General features: G+C 39.2%; 3 protein-coding genes across 5 annotated transcripts; 1 reads left to right on the plus strand and 2 right to left on the minus strand.

Moving 5' to 3' along the window:
• Positions 1-28: 28 nt before the first annotated feature.
• Positions 29-8,815, minus strand: LOC108132143 (UPAR/Ly6 domain-containing protein crok). 2 transcript variants are annotated; one of them, XM_017251437.3, is made up of 4 exons: positions 8,681-8,815; positions 5,063-5,295; positions 2,670-2,837; positions 29-2,613 (listed from the first exon to the last, which is right to left on the minus strand). In XM_017251437.3, the coding sequence occupies exons 2-4, from the start codon at positions 5,118-5,120 to the stop codon at positions 2,372-2,374; spliced, it is 468 nt and encodes a 155-aa protein (XP_017106926.1). In that variant the 5' UTR covers positions 5,121-5,295; positions 8,681-8,815; the 3' UTR covers positions 29-2,371. The 2 variants fall into 2 exon arrangements, with proteins under 2 accessions (XP_017106926.1, XP_070134756.1); XM_070278655.1 differs by lacking the exons at positions 5,063-5,295; positions 8,681-8,815 and adding an exon at positions 4,049-4,122.
• A 141-nt stretch (positions 8,816-8,956) lies between these two features.
• LOC108132151 (uncharacterized) lies at positions 8,957-9,808 on the minus strand. Its single transcript, XM_017251455.3, has 2 exons — positions 9,376-9,808; positions 8,957-9,319 (listed from the first exon to the last, which is right to left on the minus strand). Exons 1-2 carry the CDS (start codon positions 9,629-9,631, stop codon positions 9,096-9,098), a joined length of 480 nt encoding a protein of 159 aa, XP_017106944.2. The 5' UTR covers positions 9,632-9,808; the 3' UTR covers positions 8,957-9,095.
• Positions 9,809-9,902: 94 nt separating this feature from the next.
• fl(2)d (female lethal d) lies at positions 9,903-14,483 on the plus strand. Of its 2 annotated transcripts, none has more exons than XM_017251453.3 (4): positions 9,903-10,748; positions 12,593-12,717; positions 12,773-13,106; positions 13,161-14,483. In XM_017251453.3, the coding sequence occupies exons 1-4, from the start codon at positions 10,346-10,348 to the stop codon at positions 13,982-13,984; spliced, it is 1,686 nt and encodes a 561-aa protein (XP_017106942.2). In that variant the 5' UTR covers positions 9,903-10,345; the 3' UTR covers positions 13,985-14,483. The 2 variants fall into 2 exon arrangements, with proteins under 2 accessions (XP_017106942.2, XP_017106943.2); XM_017251454.3 differs by lacking the exon at positions 9,903-10,748 and adding an exon at positions 12,257-12,384.
• The last annotated feature ends 821 nt before the right edge of the window (positions 14,484-15,304 follow it).

Below are 15,304 nucleotides of genomic sequence, written 5' to 3' on the forward strand. Positions count from 1 at the left end.
TAATAGCTCTCCTTCTCGATTTATTGAATTTATCTTTGTTATTTAGTTTATTTATTGATTTTTCATCTACAAGCGGAGCTTTACAGACTTAAATACTAAAAATTAACAAGTTCACATAATTATCTTTCTTGTTTTTTCGCCATTTTTTTATTTTTGCTCGTGGATTTTGTTTTATTTCTGTTATAGGTTTTATTTTGCATATTATGCATACAATATTTGTTGCTGTTCTTATTGCAGTGGTTTAAAAACATAAAAAACAAATGGAAATGATATTGATATATCCTTTTTTTTATTATAATTATTTTTATAGAGTATGCAACTCATTCGGTGAAGACGTAAGCTTCATTGCTGCGTCTTCCTGCTTATTTCGAGAAACTTTTTTGAAAGTTTCAGCAACGGTTTTCGAAACTTTTTTATCGGTTTTAGTTTTATTCTTCTATTTTATATCAATTTGCTTTATATAATTTGAAATATATGTTGAATTCTGCGCTTAGTTTCTGGATGAGTTTTAGTTTAGAATGTGTTCTTCCGTGAAGCAAAGCTCAATGATATGATTCCTGCAATTTTTTTTTGTTTTCTCGTGAATTATCTTCATAGTTGTTCGGATTTTGAATTTACGTGACTTGGTATCCATATTCTTTGTCAGAGGATGTACTTGGAGTTTAATTAATAATTGGTGAAGTTGTAAGTGCTTTGAAAAAATCCTTCCTCTTCGATTTTAATTTGCCCAGTTATCTTAAGTAAGTATTTTGAATAGGTAATGGTTTATTGATTTGCAATTTGTTTATAGCTTTATTTTGGTTTTTATTTTGGTGTTTTGGTTTTTCAATTTCTTGGTTTCAATTACGATACAACGGCTAGTGTTTTGTTCTTGTTTTTTTTTTTTTTCTTTTTATAAATTTAAATTAGTTAGGTTTATCTACATATGCTCACGCTTCTGTCGGTTTTATTATCTTTCCGTATAATTCTTAATAATATTTAACTAAATAAATATGTTATATAATTTATGCAATTTATTTCATGTATAGATATAATTTTTTTTCTACACAAAATGATGTGTTTGTAACTGTTTTGGTATGTGTTGGCTAGTGTTTTTGTTAATTAATATTCTGTCTTGCTGTTTGTGTTGACTGTACTTTGGATCTGTTTGTGGATCTGTTCGGGGTATTTTGTTAAAATCAAAGATTCAAATCAAAACTTGCATTTATTCTGTCATCTAATATATTAGGAAGATTTATTTGTTTTGTTTGTATGAAGCTTAAAATGGACAAATGTTATCTCTCCTCTTCCTATTAATTTTTAATATTTAATGGATTCTCTGCTGGTTTGTAAATAGTTTCTTCCATTTATTCAATTATGTATATATATATTCTTTTAATATGGTTCTCTTACTTTCTCTTTTTCTATATAAATCAATTTTTTGTTTTCGTATGAGATTTGAATCCTAATTATTGCAAGTTGTATGCTCTATAGATGTTCATTTTTAGAATTTTATTTTCTCATAGGTTTAACGAAGGGTTGGGCCTTCCAAGGGTTTCCTATATTTCCTCTGAATTAAGTAATTAATTTTTACTGGGTAGTTTAATTTGTAACCAAATATAATGGAAATGTCAGAAATATTATGGAGAAGACATGTCCCCAATCCAAATCCATCATAATTCTCTTTAATGGATGGTGCATTATCACATTGGAAGAATTAGTGCGGAAATGGTATTCGAAACATGTTGATTCAAAAAACATACATCGTTCACATCCTAACAAATCATCTCAACCCAAAAATTAGGTTTTTTGTGATCTCGAAAATGCTGTCTTAACTTATTGCTGTCTTGTTGAAAAGAAAAATAAATAAACCATAGCCATAAAAACATGATTTTTGAGTCAATACAACTTTTTAGTAAATGAACGATATCTGTGGCACTCACAAGCACTATTTTCATTGATCGGAAATTATTGAATATCATGGAATATTTTTTGAAATATATACGAACCAGAATTATTCATCTTGATTATAAAGTGCTTTTGAAGTTGATAATTTCCTATCGATCCAGGATTAAAGTTAGACATTTTTTTAGGCGGAGACATTTTCTGGCAGTTTTTTTGTATTTTGAAAATTATCATTTAATCAAGGGTTTTAAAAAATGTGTCTTTATTACTGCCCCCAAATATTTATTATTGTTTTTGCTTTTCATAAACGGATCTCATTATTATTTATATTATTTTAACGCTTACGAACACATTAAATTATACATTAAATGAAATTATGCAACTAAATGAACATTGTTCTCTGATTTGGGTCAGGAAACAGTTTAAAATTATATCGGAAATGATAGTTATAAATAAACTCAATGAAAAATGCTACATCGAGCTGGATTTACGAGCTCTGGAATCGTATTGTGTGCCTCGAGTTTAGCATCAGCGCCACTCCGGCGGCGAGGACGACGGGCAGCATCATCCACTGGGCGAACGGGGTGGTGGCTCCGTTGCACAGGTCCTTGGTGCAGGAGCAGTATATGGCGGCCACATCGTGGGTTCCCGAGCGCTTCACGCACTCGCCGTCGGTGCGCTCATCCGGAATATAGCCACAACCGCGGACAATACGGGTTTTCCCATAAACTAAAAATAATAAACATTATTTTTAAATTTTGAAAAGGCATAGAATGACTACTTACTCTTCTGAACGGTTTTGCGGCACAGGGTGGGCTTGTACTTGTCCTTAAGGTGCTCAAGGGGCTCCTGTTTGCTGCAGTTCACCTGGCCAATGGAGTATGGCTCGAAGGGATCACCGCAGCGAGGATCAAACTCGCTGTTGCAATCATAGCACATCAGGGCAGTGGTGACTGTAATTTATGTACAATTTTTAGAGAGAAAGTGTAATATTTTGTGGTAATTACAATGTTACGAAAATTGTTTGGAAAAAAGCCGTCAAACAGGTGTCTGGTTTTTTTCCTTATGAATGGCATCTCCACCCATTCCATTAATCTACATATTTGTGTAACAAAAGACATAAATCCAAAAAATGGGAAACGTGTCTACGGTTGTGGTTTTTATGGCCAAAGTAGATTTAAGGTCTTGCCACTTTAGTAGATGGTCTCTTAACTTAACTCAAATGTGTCTAAGTTTGCAGAAATGATTAGCGGATAATAGAAAACTTGATCGATGACCTAAAAGTTATTCAAATCTTATTGAGAGATTTCAAATGTGTAGGTATCAACTAAAAGTATTAAATTAGTTTTGGATTTACTTTTTAAAATACCATTTTAATTAAATAATTTACTCAGATGTTTAAAAACTTGTAAATATCATATTTAATCTTTTCATTTATTTATTAGTCTATTTATCATTATTTATTGTCTTTAATCTTTAATTTATAATCGCGATTAATTTTGCAAATTTTATGCATAAGAGGAGTTGGCTTTGAAATGGAGTTTAAAGTTTTCCGGAAACTGGTTTACTTGAGGGGTTACAAGGGTTTCATAGCCTAAAAAACTTCCTATTTGAAAGTAACATTGGATCATAAGAACTCAAAGAACTTAGGCATAGAAACAGACAGACGGACATGCTTATATCAATTCACGAGGTGATCCTGATCAGAAATATATATTGTATATAGGGTTGGAGATCTCTCCATTACTGCGTTGCACACTTTCGACCAAAATTATAATACCCTCTGCAAGGGTATAAAAATTACAGTTTATTTAAAAGGAGCCAGTTTAATGGGACCTACAAAGAATCATATTGGTACATAGGTTGGTACATACATAGTATATAATAGGTGTTAAAAATATAAGAAATTTATACTTTATTATAATTAAATTAAAATATAAATGCAAATAAGGTGCCATTTATATTTTAGTTGATGGGTAAATTGAAGAAGATAAGTAATAAATAAATTAATAATTTAATTAAATATGTAATGTTGAATGTTTCTTTTGGAATGGTAATAGACCATTGCCTTTATAGACTCCATAGAATAAATAATAAATATAAAAGATACAAATATTCTTAAAAGTTGAAAACAAAAAAATACCTCAGCTCTCTAAAAACATACCTTGGGATTATTATAACGAGGAACCAATAAAAATCAGGTGACAGGTGCATATCGACTTGTGTAAAGAAATGAATATTGCTCCAATGGAATTTACTCCATTAGTCACCCCAATTTTTAAAACACCATCCATGTCATTTATATTAGATAAGCTCAAATAATATGATCATTTCTTGACTTAAGGCTAAAAACTCTCATTCTGTTTTAAATTTTTAAATGGTTAGAAGTTCAAGCCTTTTTGTAAAATGGTTAAACACATTTTGTGCTCTATAACTATCTTAATATTTGCTTCCATTTGCTATGTTCATGGGAATGGTATTTATTTATAAAATAAAATTAATATTATGCTTTAACAACAGCATTTTTTAGTGAAATGCGAATCTCTTCCTAGTGAGACTGGATTATGCAAAGGATTATTTGGAAGTTACACTTACAGGGGACTATTGAACGCCTGCGAATATTTTGATTACGGTGGGTGTGGTGCCACGCCTAATATTTTCAGAACAAAAGAGAAATGCATATCTACGTGTGTAAGAGTAAGAATAAAATGATGGATAAGAATATAAAGAAAAACAAGAAAGGAAAGCTAAGTTTTAAGATGATAGAAGGATTTCAAGGCGTAGAAACAGACAGACGGACAAGCTTATATCTATTTAGGAGGTGATCCTGATCAAGAATATATATAAACTTTATAGGGTCGGAGATATTTTCTTTACTGTGTGGCACACTTTTCACTAAAATTATAATACCCTCTGCAAGGGTAACTTTATCTTTAAAAGTATTAAATTAATCTCTAACATAATAAAAAAAATTTTAAAAAAAATTGTTTTCTGTTAAACGAAACCCATGTAACCCCTTAAAGTTTGCGGTTTTTTGAAACATTTTCAAACACTTTCACTTATGCAGGCCCTAATGGACTTGCCACCAAATGTCATGGCTGGCAGCTACGTACATATGTCAGGGTGTGCGTGCGTGTCTATTTTTGCATTTTTGCGTTGCATAAACTTTGGCGCTTACCTTGTATGCAGCAAAGCACGCCGAACAACAACAGCGTCTTCTCCATGAAAGGCGACATTTTGTATGTATTTGGGTTTATTGAAATTAAATATGTATGCAGCTGTGTGTGGCTCACTCCTCTTTGCTCGGCGGCTGGAGCAACAATTTGCTGGCGTTACACGCGCTTCGCTTTCGTTGGACAATTTTATTAGTGTGTGTCTTATATTTTTGCTATGCTAAATTAGCATGTTAGCCTGCAAACGATCGAGAAAAGAAATAAAATCTTGTCAAGTAATTTAAACAAAAAGACTGTCTTTTATTGTATGGATATTGGCCAATAACCCGTGTGCGAATTGCGAAACATCTCTGCCCAATGCGATGAAAAGTGAAAATCGCATTGCTTCGCAAAAATAAACTAAAGGGGAGGAGGGCCCAAAAGAAGGAGAAGAATGACTGCACAAAGTGGGACACAAATAGAAAAATCGCTGTGGAAAAAAAAGTGGGGAAAAACAAGTGCGATTTGTGGAGGAAAGGGACAGTAGGCGACGGCGCAGTGTATCCTCTCAGCCGATGCAGTTTTTCTCTCTCCCCATGATGACGTGCTCCATGTATGGATGCCAACTGGCGACCCAATTAGTGCGCTTGTGGAACGCAAGAGCGACAGTGGGTGGAATCCAATCGAATGCAGGGAATCTGGATATTTATAGTTTTTTTGAAAAGTGAAAGTAAATGATGATCAGTTCTGATTAGAAGGACTTGGTCTGGGAATTTTTACATTAAAAGCCTTAAAGTAGGCAATGAAAAAGAACAAACCTTAAGGATGAAACCATTTCCTTACGACTGCACTATTTCCTATTCTCTTTCCCCACTGTGTTCTTGGAGTCGACTGTCCATTTAATTGGATTGCAATGATTGCTCAAACGCCATCTACTCCCACCACACTTTCTGGGCCCGGCAATTGATTTTCCCCAACGAGACCGTTAGCAATTGCTAACGGTACATTCGGTAGCCTAGGTAACAAATTACCAACGCGCCACCCCAACCAAGACCGTACCGCGCCCCCCTCTCCTCGCCTTTAAGCTTTTAATAGTTTTGTCATCGTTTGCGATTTGCGGCCAAGTGATTCGCCAGTTGATGGTTCAATACGGCCGAGCAATTTATTTTTCATTTGCCGCCCGGAAGAGCACTCGATGGCTTTTAGCCCAAGCTTAGGGGATTTCGATTGAACCGGCTCAATCGAATTAAGTTCTAGGTTCCCCCGAAGTCTATAAACTCAAAAAACTATTCTTAAAATGAGATATTATATAAAGTTTAATTCATTTTATAAGCAGTATTTTATTTTGAGGTTTGTTTTTATGATCCATAGAAGTTTATAACCAAAAAACCACTTAGTTTTGTTATGAAACTTTTATTAAAACTTGAAATATTTAAATTACCATTAAAAAAATAGTATAAATGTTGCTTTCTTTACGATTTTTTTTTTCTACTTTAGGACTTTAGATGGCTAAAAAGCCAAAATAATCAACTATCCAAGCACTCTAGCAATTGTGTTAGACATTTTCCAGATACCCCACAGTTATAATGTTCATTTCTTAGGAACCACAGAACCATATATGGGTATATCGATGTTTAAAATGAAATCAAGGACCACCAATTGGGATATCTATATAATAATCCCACTTAAAAACCCTAAATGAGCAATTACCCAAGCATTATAGTACTTGTGTTTTGAGAATTTCCAGACACCCCACAGTTCTATTGTCCATTTCTTAGGAACCACAGAACCCCAAAGACCGTGCCAACTCTGTACATAGAAAGACAAATATCTTGACAAGTGCAATGCCCTGAAGCCTGACCAATTGTGCTCGATTCCAGAAAACTGCAGGTGAGACCACTCCAACTCGCCAAATAAGAACAAGAACCAGGGGAGACGACAGATCAGAGTAGGAAATATTACGCATACGCCCCGTTCTACCCAGAAAATTTGGGTTTCTGGCACACTCGCACACAGAGCCAGGCAGAAGGCACTGTAAGATGGCTGAAACTGAGCGAATGAAAAGCCAATCAATATGGTAGTCAAGGGGCCGTTGTCATGTCGGCCACTCAATCACAACAAAATGGCTCTGTTCCTGTGGTTGTTGTTGTTGTTGGTTTTGGCCAACTGACAGGCAAGGCAGAAGAGTTGAAATTGACAGGCCATTTCCAGGGGGAGGAGGCTAAGTGGGGCTATTTTATGTTATTTCCCCATAAATATTTGATGTGCAGTTTCGATTCGGTTGCACTTTACATGGCAGGTAAGGACTACAGAGGAGTCCGTCTCCTGTGCCATCCGGTTTATGCTTTTCCTCCCACTCGGAAAATTCAATAACTGACCTAGTTCAGTTCCCTCCCCAGGTATTTGTTGTTTTTTTTCCTTTTTTTGTTTCTGTTGTTGTCAACCGTCTCCGTCTTGTGGCATTTCCTGCGGGAAATGGTTTTCAGTTCGGATCCTGAATGGGGCCTTCTTCGAGCGGCTGGCTCTTGTGTTGTTATGCAATAGTCAGGCAATTGGCAGAACACGAATCTGGCATATCGATTTAGCCATTAAAAAAAAAAAAGAAAGAACAAAAATGAGCCGAACAAGTGGCATGAAAAAGTCACTCAGGCAGGTGGAAGGCCCAGGTGGAAAACGCTTGCCAGGTGCACCGAACGGGGCTGGGTCTGCACTTATTCGTTGTGTAATGCAGGCGCAGACCTCGAGGATTAAAGGACATTATGTATAATCTAAAATTAGTTGCTTAGCCTAGTCGTAGATTAGTCATACAAACTAAAGGTTAAAGGCTTAAGTCTTTGTTCCTATAATTGGTTTATAATATTAGATATTACAAAGGGAATGATTTATTGGGTTTTTTTAAAGTCAAGTCCTTTTTGGTTTTATAATCACTTGTGCACTTTCTTCTCCATTGTTTTGGAGTCACTTTTCACTTTTACTTTCGCCGTTATGTAACAGTTAGCCCAGCCACTATTTTAAATAGTTTTTTCCTTAAAGGATTCTCTTATGCTCGCTTAAAATACTTCTATTATTTATTTACGTAAGAGGGGAGACGACGACCGCACTTGGCGAATGCAAAATATTCCTGGCTCTCGAACTATTTCAAGCTGATGACACCAAAGTCGAAATGAAAGCCCCGGAACGAACGAATCGAAACGAAAACGGTTGAAAGCGAAAAGAAAAGCGGATGCAAGGAAAAAGGGCTCACAGGGGTGCAGGGAAAGTGGGAGAGTGGGGGTGGGTGGCAAAAGTGGGTGGTAAGGGCTCACAGGGGGGTTGTGGACGGAGGTGAGTGCGATTTCAGTGCAAATTCTCACGCAAGGACGAAGAACAAAGTCAAAGCGACCAAGAGAAACACACAGAAGGAGAGATGTATAGAGAGAGAGAGAGAGCGAGAGGCAGTCACCCTGAGCAGGCGGAGAAAGCAGGGGGTGGTAGAGCGAGCGACAGAGAGCGCCCTTTGAGAAACCAAGCGAAAAAAGTTAAATCGATAGTGAACCGCGCCACAAAAGCGGGATTATCTAACACGGCCTTATAGTCAGATTTTTCCAAAAAATCACAAAATCGCCACACGATCCAACGGTTTTGAATTTTAAATTCTCGTCTACCTTTTCGTTTGTCACAATTCTTGTTTTTGAGACACTAATCGGTATTTAGTTTAATGAGCTTCCTTTTTTTATGGACTCTGCTGCGGTCACGCGACGCGATGCAACCCCAAACACGTTGAAATTCTTTCTGAGCGCTCCTCAAAATCCGCAGCTGTCCGGAGGCCGCTTCGCCAGCGGCCGGCGACACATCCGAGCGGGAGAGATTCTCAACCGTCAGAGAGAGATTGCGCACTGGACCTGGAGAACCCTAAGATATTTTCGAAAAAATATTTCAAGTATTCGGAATAAATCTTTATAAATATAACCATTTTGAACAAACACACTTTGTGTATATAGTACTAAGTAAACAAATAAAATATCTTAAATTAATATTCTTAATCATTATCCTTAAATATCTATATAGCCTTATGTAAGCCTAGCTCTTAATGGCTGCCATTACTTTCGACCAAAAGGCCTGAACCTCGGGATCCTGCATTAGAGCGCACTTTTTGACGCTCAACACCATGTTGAGTATATCTGCATTTTTGTAGCGATCCCGAGTAGAAGACTTAACCTCCACAGCCTCCGGAGATCCGCCCTCCATCTCCTGCTCGTCCAGGGGTTCCGGTATATCTGTTGCCGGGCTCCCGAGTTGTCCAACTGAAATAGAAATTACTTTATTATCAAGTCACTGATAGTAAGTACTGGTTTAATACCTTTCTTGCCCTTTGCAGTCTCACTTTTGGCCTTTTCTGTGCGTTTCTGATAAGGTTTTCGTTGTTTTGGGGCTTCTTTGACCTTGGTGCGCTTCAGGTTCGTAGGTCCGTTGTTGTCTCCAGATGGGAACTCAAAGTTATCAGTGGGCACGTCCGGGTCTTGTTGGAGGCGCCGCTTCACGTGCATATTAAGGCGTTCCTTGATATTTTGCTGCTCTAATTTCACCCGCACCTGGGAGGGATCACCTTCTGCCATGGTGACAACTATGGTCCTGTGTAACTCAGATTTAGGCCTGGCTTTTGTTTTAGGCTTTAGGAACGGTTTGCACAAAGTCCCCAAGCAACTGTTTTTAAATTAAACAATTCTTTCCTTCCTGGTTTGTTTATTTTACAAAAATTCAGACAAATCTTCAAAACAAACCAAAATACGAAAAACAGCTGATCGGGAAAGGCCATTGGCCAATGGTATTTTCTGCTGAGCACATTTTTGGTATTTTCAGCAGAGCACGGTTACACTGAAATCGCCATGATGGATTCTGTAACAGAAAGTTGGCAGCACCACTCGAGAAATTTCAGCTTGGCCGCTTCGCAGCGTCGAAAAATGCAAAAATAACGCCGTTAAAGTGTCCAAAACCGACCGAAAATATTGAAAAAGTGTAATACAAAGAACAGTTCACGGCGTGGTCGTTAATTGGGCGCTGAAACTACGCGAAAAGTAATCGAAATCAGCGTCTGCAAAAAGTTTGCCTTCGCGTCTCGCCATTGATAGTGGCGCAGGGGCATTGGTATTGGTGTAATTGTATTGGTGAGAGCGCGCACAGCAGCGGCGTGTTTGTGTGTGTGTCTTTTTCTCTTCCTCCTCCTCCCCCCCCTCCATATGAAAAACAACAACGCCAGCAAAGGACCCACACGAACAACAACAACAAGAACCACAACAAGATATCGTAACTAGAGCGTTTTAAATCGAGTTATGAGTGTCGCTGCAATGACTATGGACGATCAAAGACCCTTGATGAGCAGTTACGATAAAATGCCCACCTCGAAATACGAGCAAAATCTAAACCTTTTAAACAGCAGTGGCGGTGGCGTCGCAGGCAGTGGCAGTGGCGGCGGTGTAGGCAGTGGGGGAGGTGGCGGCGTTGGGGGTGCCGGTGCCACCAATCAGCCCGCTCCCCCGCCCTCCGGACCCGCCTCGCCCACGCCATCCGGTCCTGAGGAGCATCATCATCATCTCCACCAGCACCATCATCATCATCACAATCAGAGCCAGGACCAGCAACAACAACAGCAACAACAACAACAACAACAGCAGCAACAAAATGCCGTTGCAGAGGCTGTTGCAGCCGCCGAACAGCGTCATCGGTTGCTCGAAGGTATTTTGCATATTTTGGTACACTGCCTATCAGAGACCCTATATACTCTACTCTCCCCCTATATACCACATATACTCTACATACTCGTACAAAAAAAGATGAATAATAATTGAAAGAAAAAAGTGTGACTATATCCTGTGTTATCCTTTAGTCTCTGGGTTTTAGTTGGGTTTTGTGAAAGAAAAGAAATTTTTTATGAAAAACACTCGAAAGAACTCCACGTGTGTGCCCTGAATTGAAGCGAACACTCTTCGGACACTACTTGCTAGCCACTTTGTTTACCTTTTAAGTTATTTTTTTAAGCCACAAAATTCATGAAAATCGGCCCATTGTGAAAAGTGTTGGAAAATAATAAAGAACTTCATAAAAATAAAAATAATATATAAAAAAATATAAATAAGAAAGTGCATTATGAACTTCCCTGAGAAATGTTCTCCTAGTGATCTCCCAGTGTTGTGCAAAAGAACAATCGAATAAAAATAAAATAAATAATAAAATAAAAGAATAATAATAAAAATAATAAAATAAAAAACGCCAAGATTGTACAGTTATCGTTTTTCGACCACTTTCCGCTTGCCTACGTGCCAGCGGAGAGGCAGAGAGGCGGGAGAGCCAACGTGTCTCAGGCCCCAGCCCCCCTTACAGTCTCTGTCTCTATCCTGCTCTCTCATGCTCATGCGTCGACGTCAACAAATAAAAAAAAAAAACGCAAAACGAATAAAAATAATAAAATAAAGTGTAAAGTGCCTAACCAACGAAGAAAGATCATAATTATTTTTATGTTCAAGTTTTGTGTTCAAGCCGAGAAAAAAAAGTGAAAGAACTCGAATCTTAAATAAATATTTGATTTAACAAATAAATGAAATAAAAGGCGCCAAATGGCGGAGAATGTGCATGTGTGAGCCCGCTGATAAGAGAGATAAGAGCAAAGCTCATGCTAATTGTTTGCCAATTTGAATGGCATGCGGGCCAGCACACACTCGCAATCGAGCGCCAGAGCCACCAAAATTGTACAAATAAATAATTACCCGACTAAACTAATTTACGTGTTTGCACAACAAAAATATATACATACATATATATAATAATATATATATGAGATGTCAATAAACTTTTTGTAAGACGAAAGAGTGTTCGAAAATGTCCCAAAAAGCCAAAGAAAGCTCATTTGAAAAGCTCTCACGAGAGAGAGAGCGTGAGAGCGAGAGAGAGCTTTGAGCTCTAGTGTGTGCGTCGAGTTTTTTGCAAGTGTTTTTCAAAAATATTTTCAGTTCTGCCACAAAATCATTGCCAACGGTCTGATCTTGTCGTTTCCCACAGTGTCGTTTCAAGCAAATGCAAGTAATAATAATCGAAAATCGAAATCTATCGATTCGAATCGCAATGCAGTTCCAATTCCAATTCCAATTCCAACTCAGTTCAGTTCAAGAAATGAAAATGAATCCCAGAATGAGCAGAATGCCTGGGGGTGGTGTTGTGCCAAGTCAAGTGCCAAATCGAGAGATAACCAAATCGTGTTCAAGTACAAGTATATGTGACCATCGCATCGAATCAGCCAGAGAAAGAGCCTGACGACCGGAAGCGGCCTCTTCCACCGACCATGTCACGAACTTACACGAATGATTGCGACGCATTGGTATGATTTCGTATTAAGTTCCCACCTAAACCACACTTTGCCCATAAGAACTTGTAATATATGTCGTGCAAAACAGAGACAATCCAACCAATTAAATAGAACTGCGTTCGCTGCTTTATCCTCGCATAGAATGGCTTACTCAGCTTCGACCATATCCTCCACCTGCCTGACAGCCCAAAACTAATCCCATTTCCCCTTCGTTTCGCAGATGAGATCGAGAATCTCAAGATGGAGCAGATCCGCATGGGGCAGCAGTGTGCCGACGCCCAGCGAAGGGAGAAGATTCTTATGCGCCGACTGGCCAACAAGGAGCAGGAATTCCAAGACTATGTGGTAAGTCTCTATATAGTGCTTCTGCAATGTCAGTTCATCACTCCTTCCCTTCCAGAGCCAGATAGCCGAGTACAAGGCCCAGCAGGCACCCACTGCCCTGGCCCTTCGCACTGCCCTCCTCGATCCGGCTGTCAATCTGCTCTTTGAGCGCCTCAAGAAGGAGCTGAAGGCCACCAAGTCCAAGCTGGAGGAGACGCAGAACGAGCTCTCGGCATGGAAGTTCACCCCGGACTCGAACACCGGCAAGCGGCTGATGGCCAAGTGCCGACTGCTCTACCAGGAGAACGAGGAGCTGGGCAAAATGACCTCCAACGGCAGGCTGGCCAAGCTGGAGACCGAGCTGGCCATGCAGAAGAGCTTCAGCGAAGAGGTCAAGAAGTCCCAGTCGGGTAAGATCCAAGACTCATGTCATCCAGACCCAAACTAACATCCTCCCCTTCTAGAACTGGACGACTTTCTGCAAGAACTGGACGAAGATGTGGAGGGCATGCAGAGCACCATTCTGTTCCTGCAGCAAGAACTGAAGACTACAAGGGACCGGATTCAGTCGCTGGAGAAGGAGAACGCCCAACTGAAGCAGGTCAACAGCCCCAAGGACGAGCCTGTGGCGCCCGCGCCAGCCACCAACGGCAGCACCATCGCCAAGACAATATCCAAGCTGGAGACCATTGAGGAGAACGCGTGCTTGGCCACTAATCCCCCGGAACCGGAAGCTTTCAACGGCGCGGCCTCCAACATTATCAACAACGAACAGACCACGATTGGCGACAACCTACCAGTCGCTGAGGACACCAATGGCAACGGAAACGGCACTGACAACGCGGCCAGATTGGCGCGCAAACGAAACTACGAGGAGGAACCAACGCCGGCCGTCATCCCCAATCCGGTTGCCTACAATGTGGAGGAGGTGGTGCCGTTGAGGGAAGTGACTGCTCCACGAACTCTGCCGCCCAAGAAGTCCAAGCTGCGCAGCCTCACCACGCGACGCAACTCCCAGCTGGAAGACGAAATCCCGACTGTGACGCCCGTGGCGGTGATGCCAGTGATTGTGGACAACGCTGTGGCTGGCATGGCCAGTGAGGAGGCGGCCGCTGCAGCTGCGGCGATGGGAACAAACGCGGAAACGGGCCTGATCATTGGGGCGGCAGCAGGGGTGGCTAACGAAGGTACTGATGCCGCGTCTGCGGCACCGGGCCGCATCCTGACGCGCCGCCGATCGGTGCGGATGCAACAGAACGGAAGCGGGGCCGTCGATTACTCAACTTAAGAACCGTTTGCCCTTTGATCCTTGCCCTCTTTATGATTTGTTTCATATCGATCGTTAATTCCTGACGTTTACTTTTGTGAATTGAGATTTCAGAACAGAGAGAGACTTCAACTAATAATCTAATCTATCATCTTAAATTGTTTTATTCTTTTTAACCATTCGTCTTGTAAAATACGTTTATCATTCTGTTTGCAACATAAGCATACATACTGCGCGATTTATACAAAGTCACTGCTTTACATACGAAACACACTATGTAGACCACAGGCATACTTGCAACGAGCTCATCCCAGACTCAATCAAAATCCGACTATTTATGATTTTTTTTTAATCCGGCTACACTGAAACAGATAACTTGGACAAAACAAAAAACTCGTCATTTAGCTAAATTAGAAATTAATTATCGAGTTAAGGCTTTTTGTAATACAATGAAAGTTATGTAAAATAATATAAACTTGTGTTAAAATAAATTGTTAAGCATAAAGAATATTTCAAAAAATGACCAAGTGTTGTGATTCACTCCCAAACTATAACTAGATACCAGGGGTCGTTACAATTATGAGTTTTATTTAAAAAAATCACAATATAATGATTATTTTTTGAGCAAAAAAATCCAAAAATTATGAATTATTTTTGATTTTTATTGGTTTTTGCTCAAAAATATTATTCAATTACTTCTGGATTTTTATACCCTTGCAGAGGGTATTATAATTTTGGTCAAAAGTGTGCAACGCAGTGAAGGAGACATCTCCGACCCTATAAAGTATATATATTCTTGATCAGGATCACCTCCTGAGTTGATATGAGCATGTCCGTCTGTCCGTCTGTCTGTCTGTTTCTACGCGAACTAGTCTCTCAGTTTTAAAGCTATCGGAATCGGCCGACTATATCCTATAGCTGCCATATAACTGAACGATCGGAAATGGTTTTTGGTAGAAATACCAACTTTGGTATTTTTGAAGATAGAAGCTTGAGACTTTTTTTAGATTTTGTATTGTAATAAATTGGATTATATATTCATATTCCCATAAGGATCGGCCAACTATACCCGATGTTTGCGATATATATCCGGTTTAAACTGCAAGGGTATATAAACTTCGGCTCCGCCCGAAGTTAGCTTTCCTTTCTTGTTTTCTTTAATTTTCTGGATATTTGACTGCATACCCCCATGGACCAAATATACAGGAAACATTTAGTACCATGATTTTTTCACACCAACACCCTTCCGTACCATCCGGGAAAAATGCATATGAAGATTTTTTTATTAAAAAAGCTAATTGATCCTAAAGCTCCAGGCTTTGAATTTTCAATTATAAAAGC

The sequence above is a fragment of the Drosophila bipectinata genome, chromosome 2R, assembly GCF_030179905.1.
Source record: "Drosophila bipectinata strain 14024-0381.07 chromosome 2R, DbipHiC1v2, whole genome shotgun sequence".
NCBI classification, from domain to species: Eukaryota; Metazoa; Arthropoda; class Insecta; order Diptera; family Drosophilidae; genus Drosophila; species Drosophila bipectinata.

What these genes read in the sequence shown, in the direction of transcription:
- LOC108132143 (XM_017251437.3), bottom strand. Translation starts at nt 5,120, where the DNA reads ATGTCGCCTTTCATGGAGAAGACGCTGTTGTTGTTCGGCGTGCTTTGC. An exon ending in CGTGCTTTGCTGCATACAAG is followed by an intron (nt 2,838 to 5,062) that starts GTAAGCGCCAAA and finishes CATAAATTACAG; the next exon opens with TCACCACTGCCCTGATGTGC. An exon ending in CCGCAAAACCGTTCAGAAGA is followed by an intron (nt 2,614 to 2,669) that starts GTAAGTAGTCAT and finishes TATTATTTTTAG; the next exon opens with TTTATGGGAAAACCCGTATT.
- LOC108132151 (XM_017251455.3), bottom strand. Translation starts at nt 9,631, where the DNA reads ATGGCAGAAGGTGATCCCTCCCAGGTGCGGGTGAAATTAGAGCAGCAA. An exon ending in GACTGCAAAGGGCAAGAAAG is followed by an intron (nt 9,320 to 9,375) that starts GTATTAAACCAG and finishes TTTCTATTTCAG; the next exon opens with TTGGACAACTCGGGAGCCCG.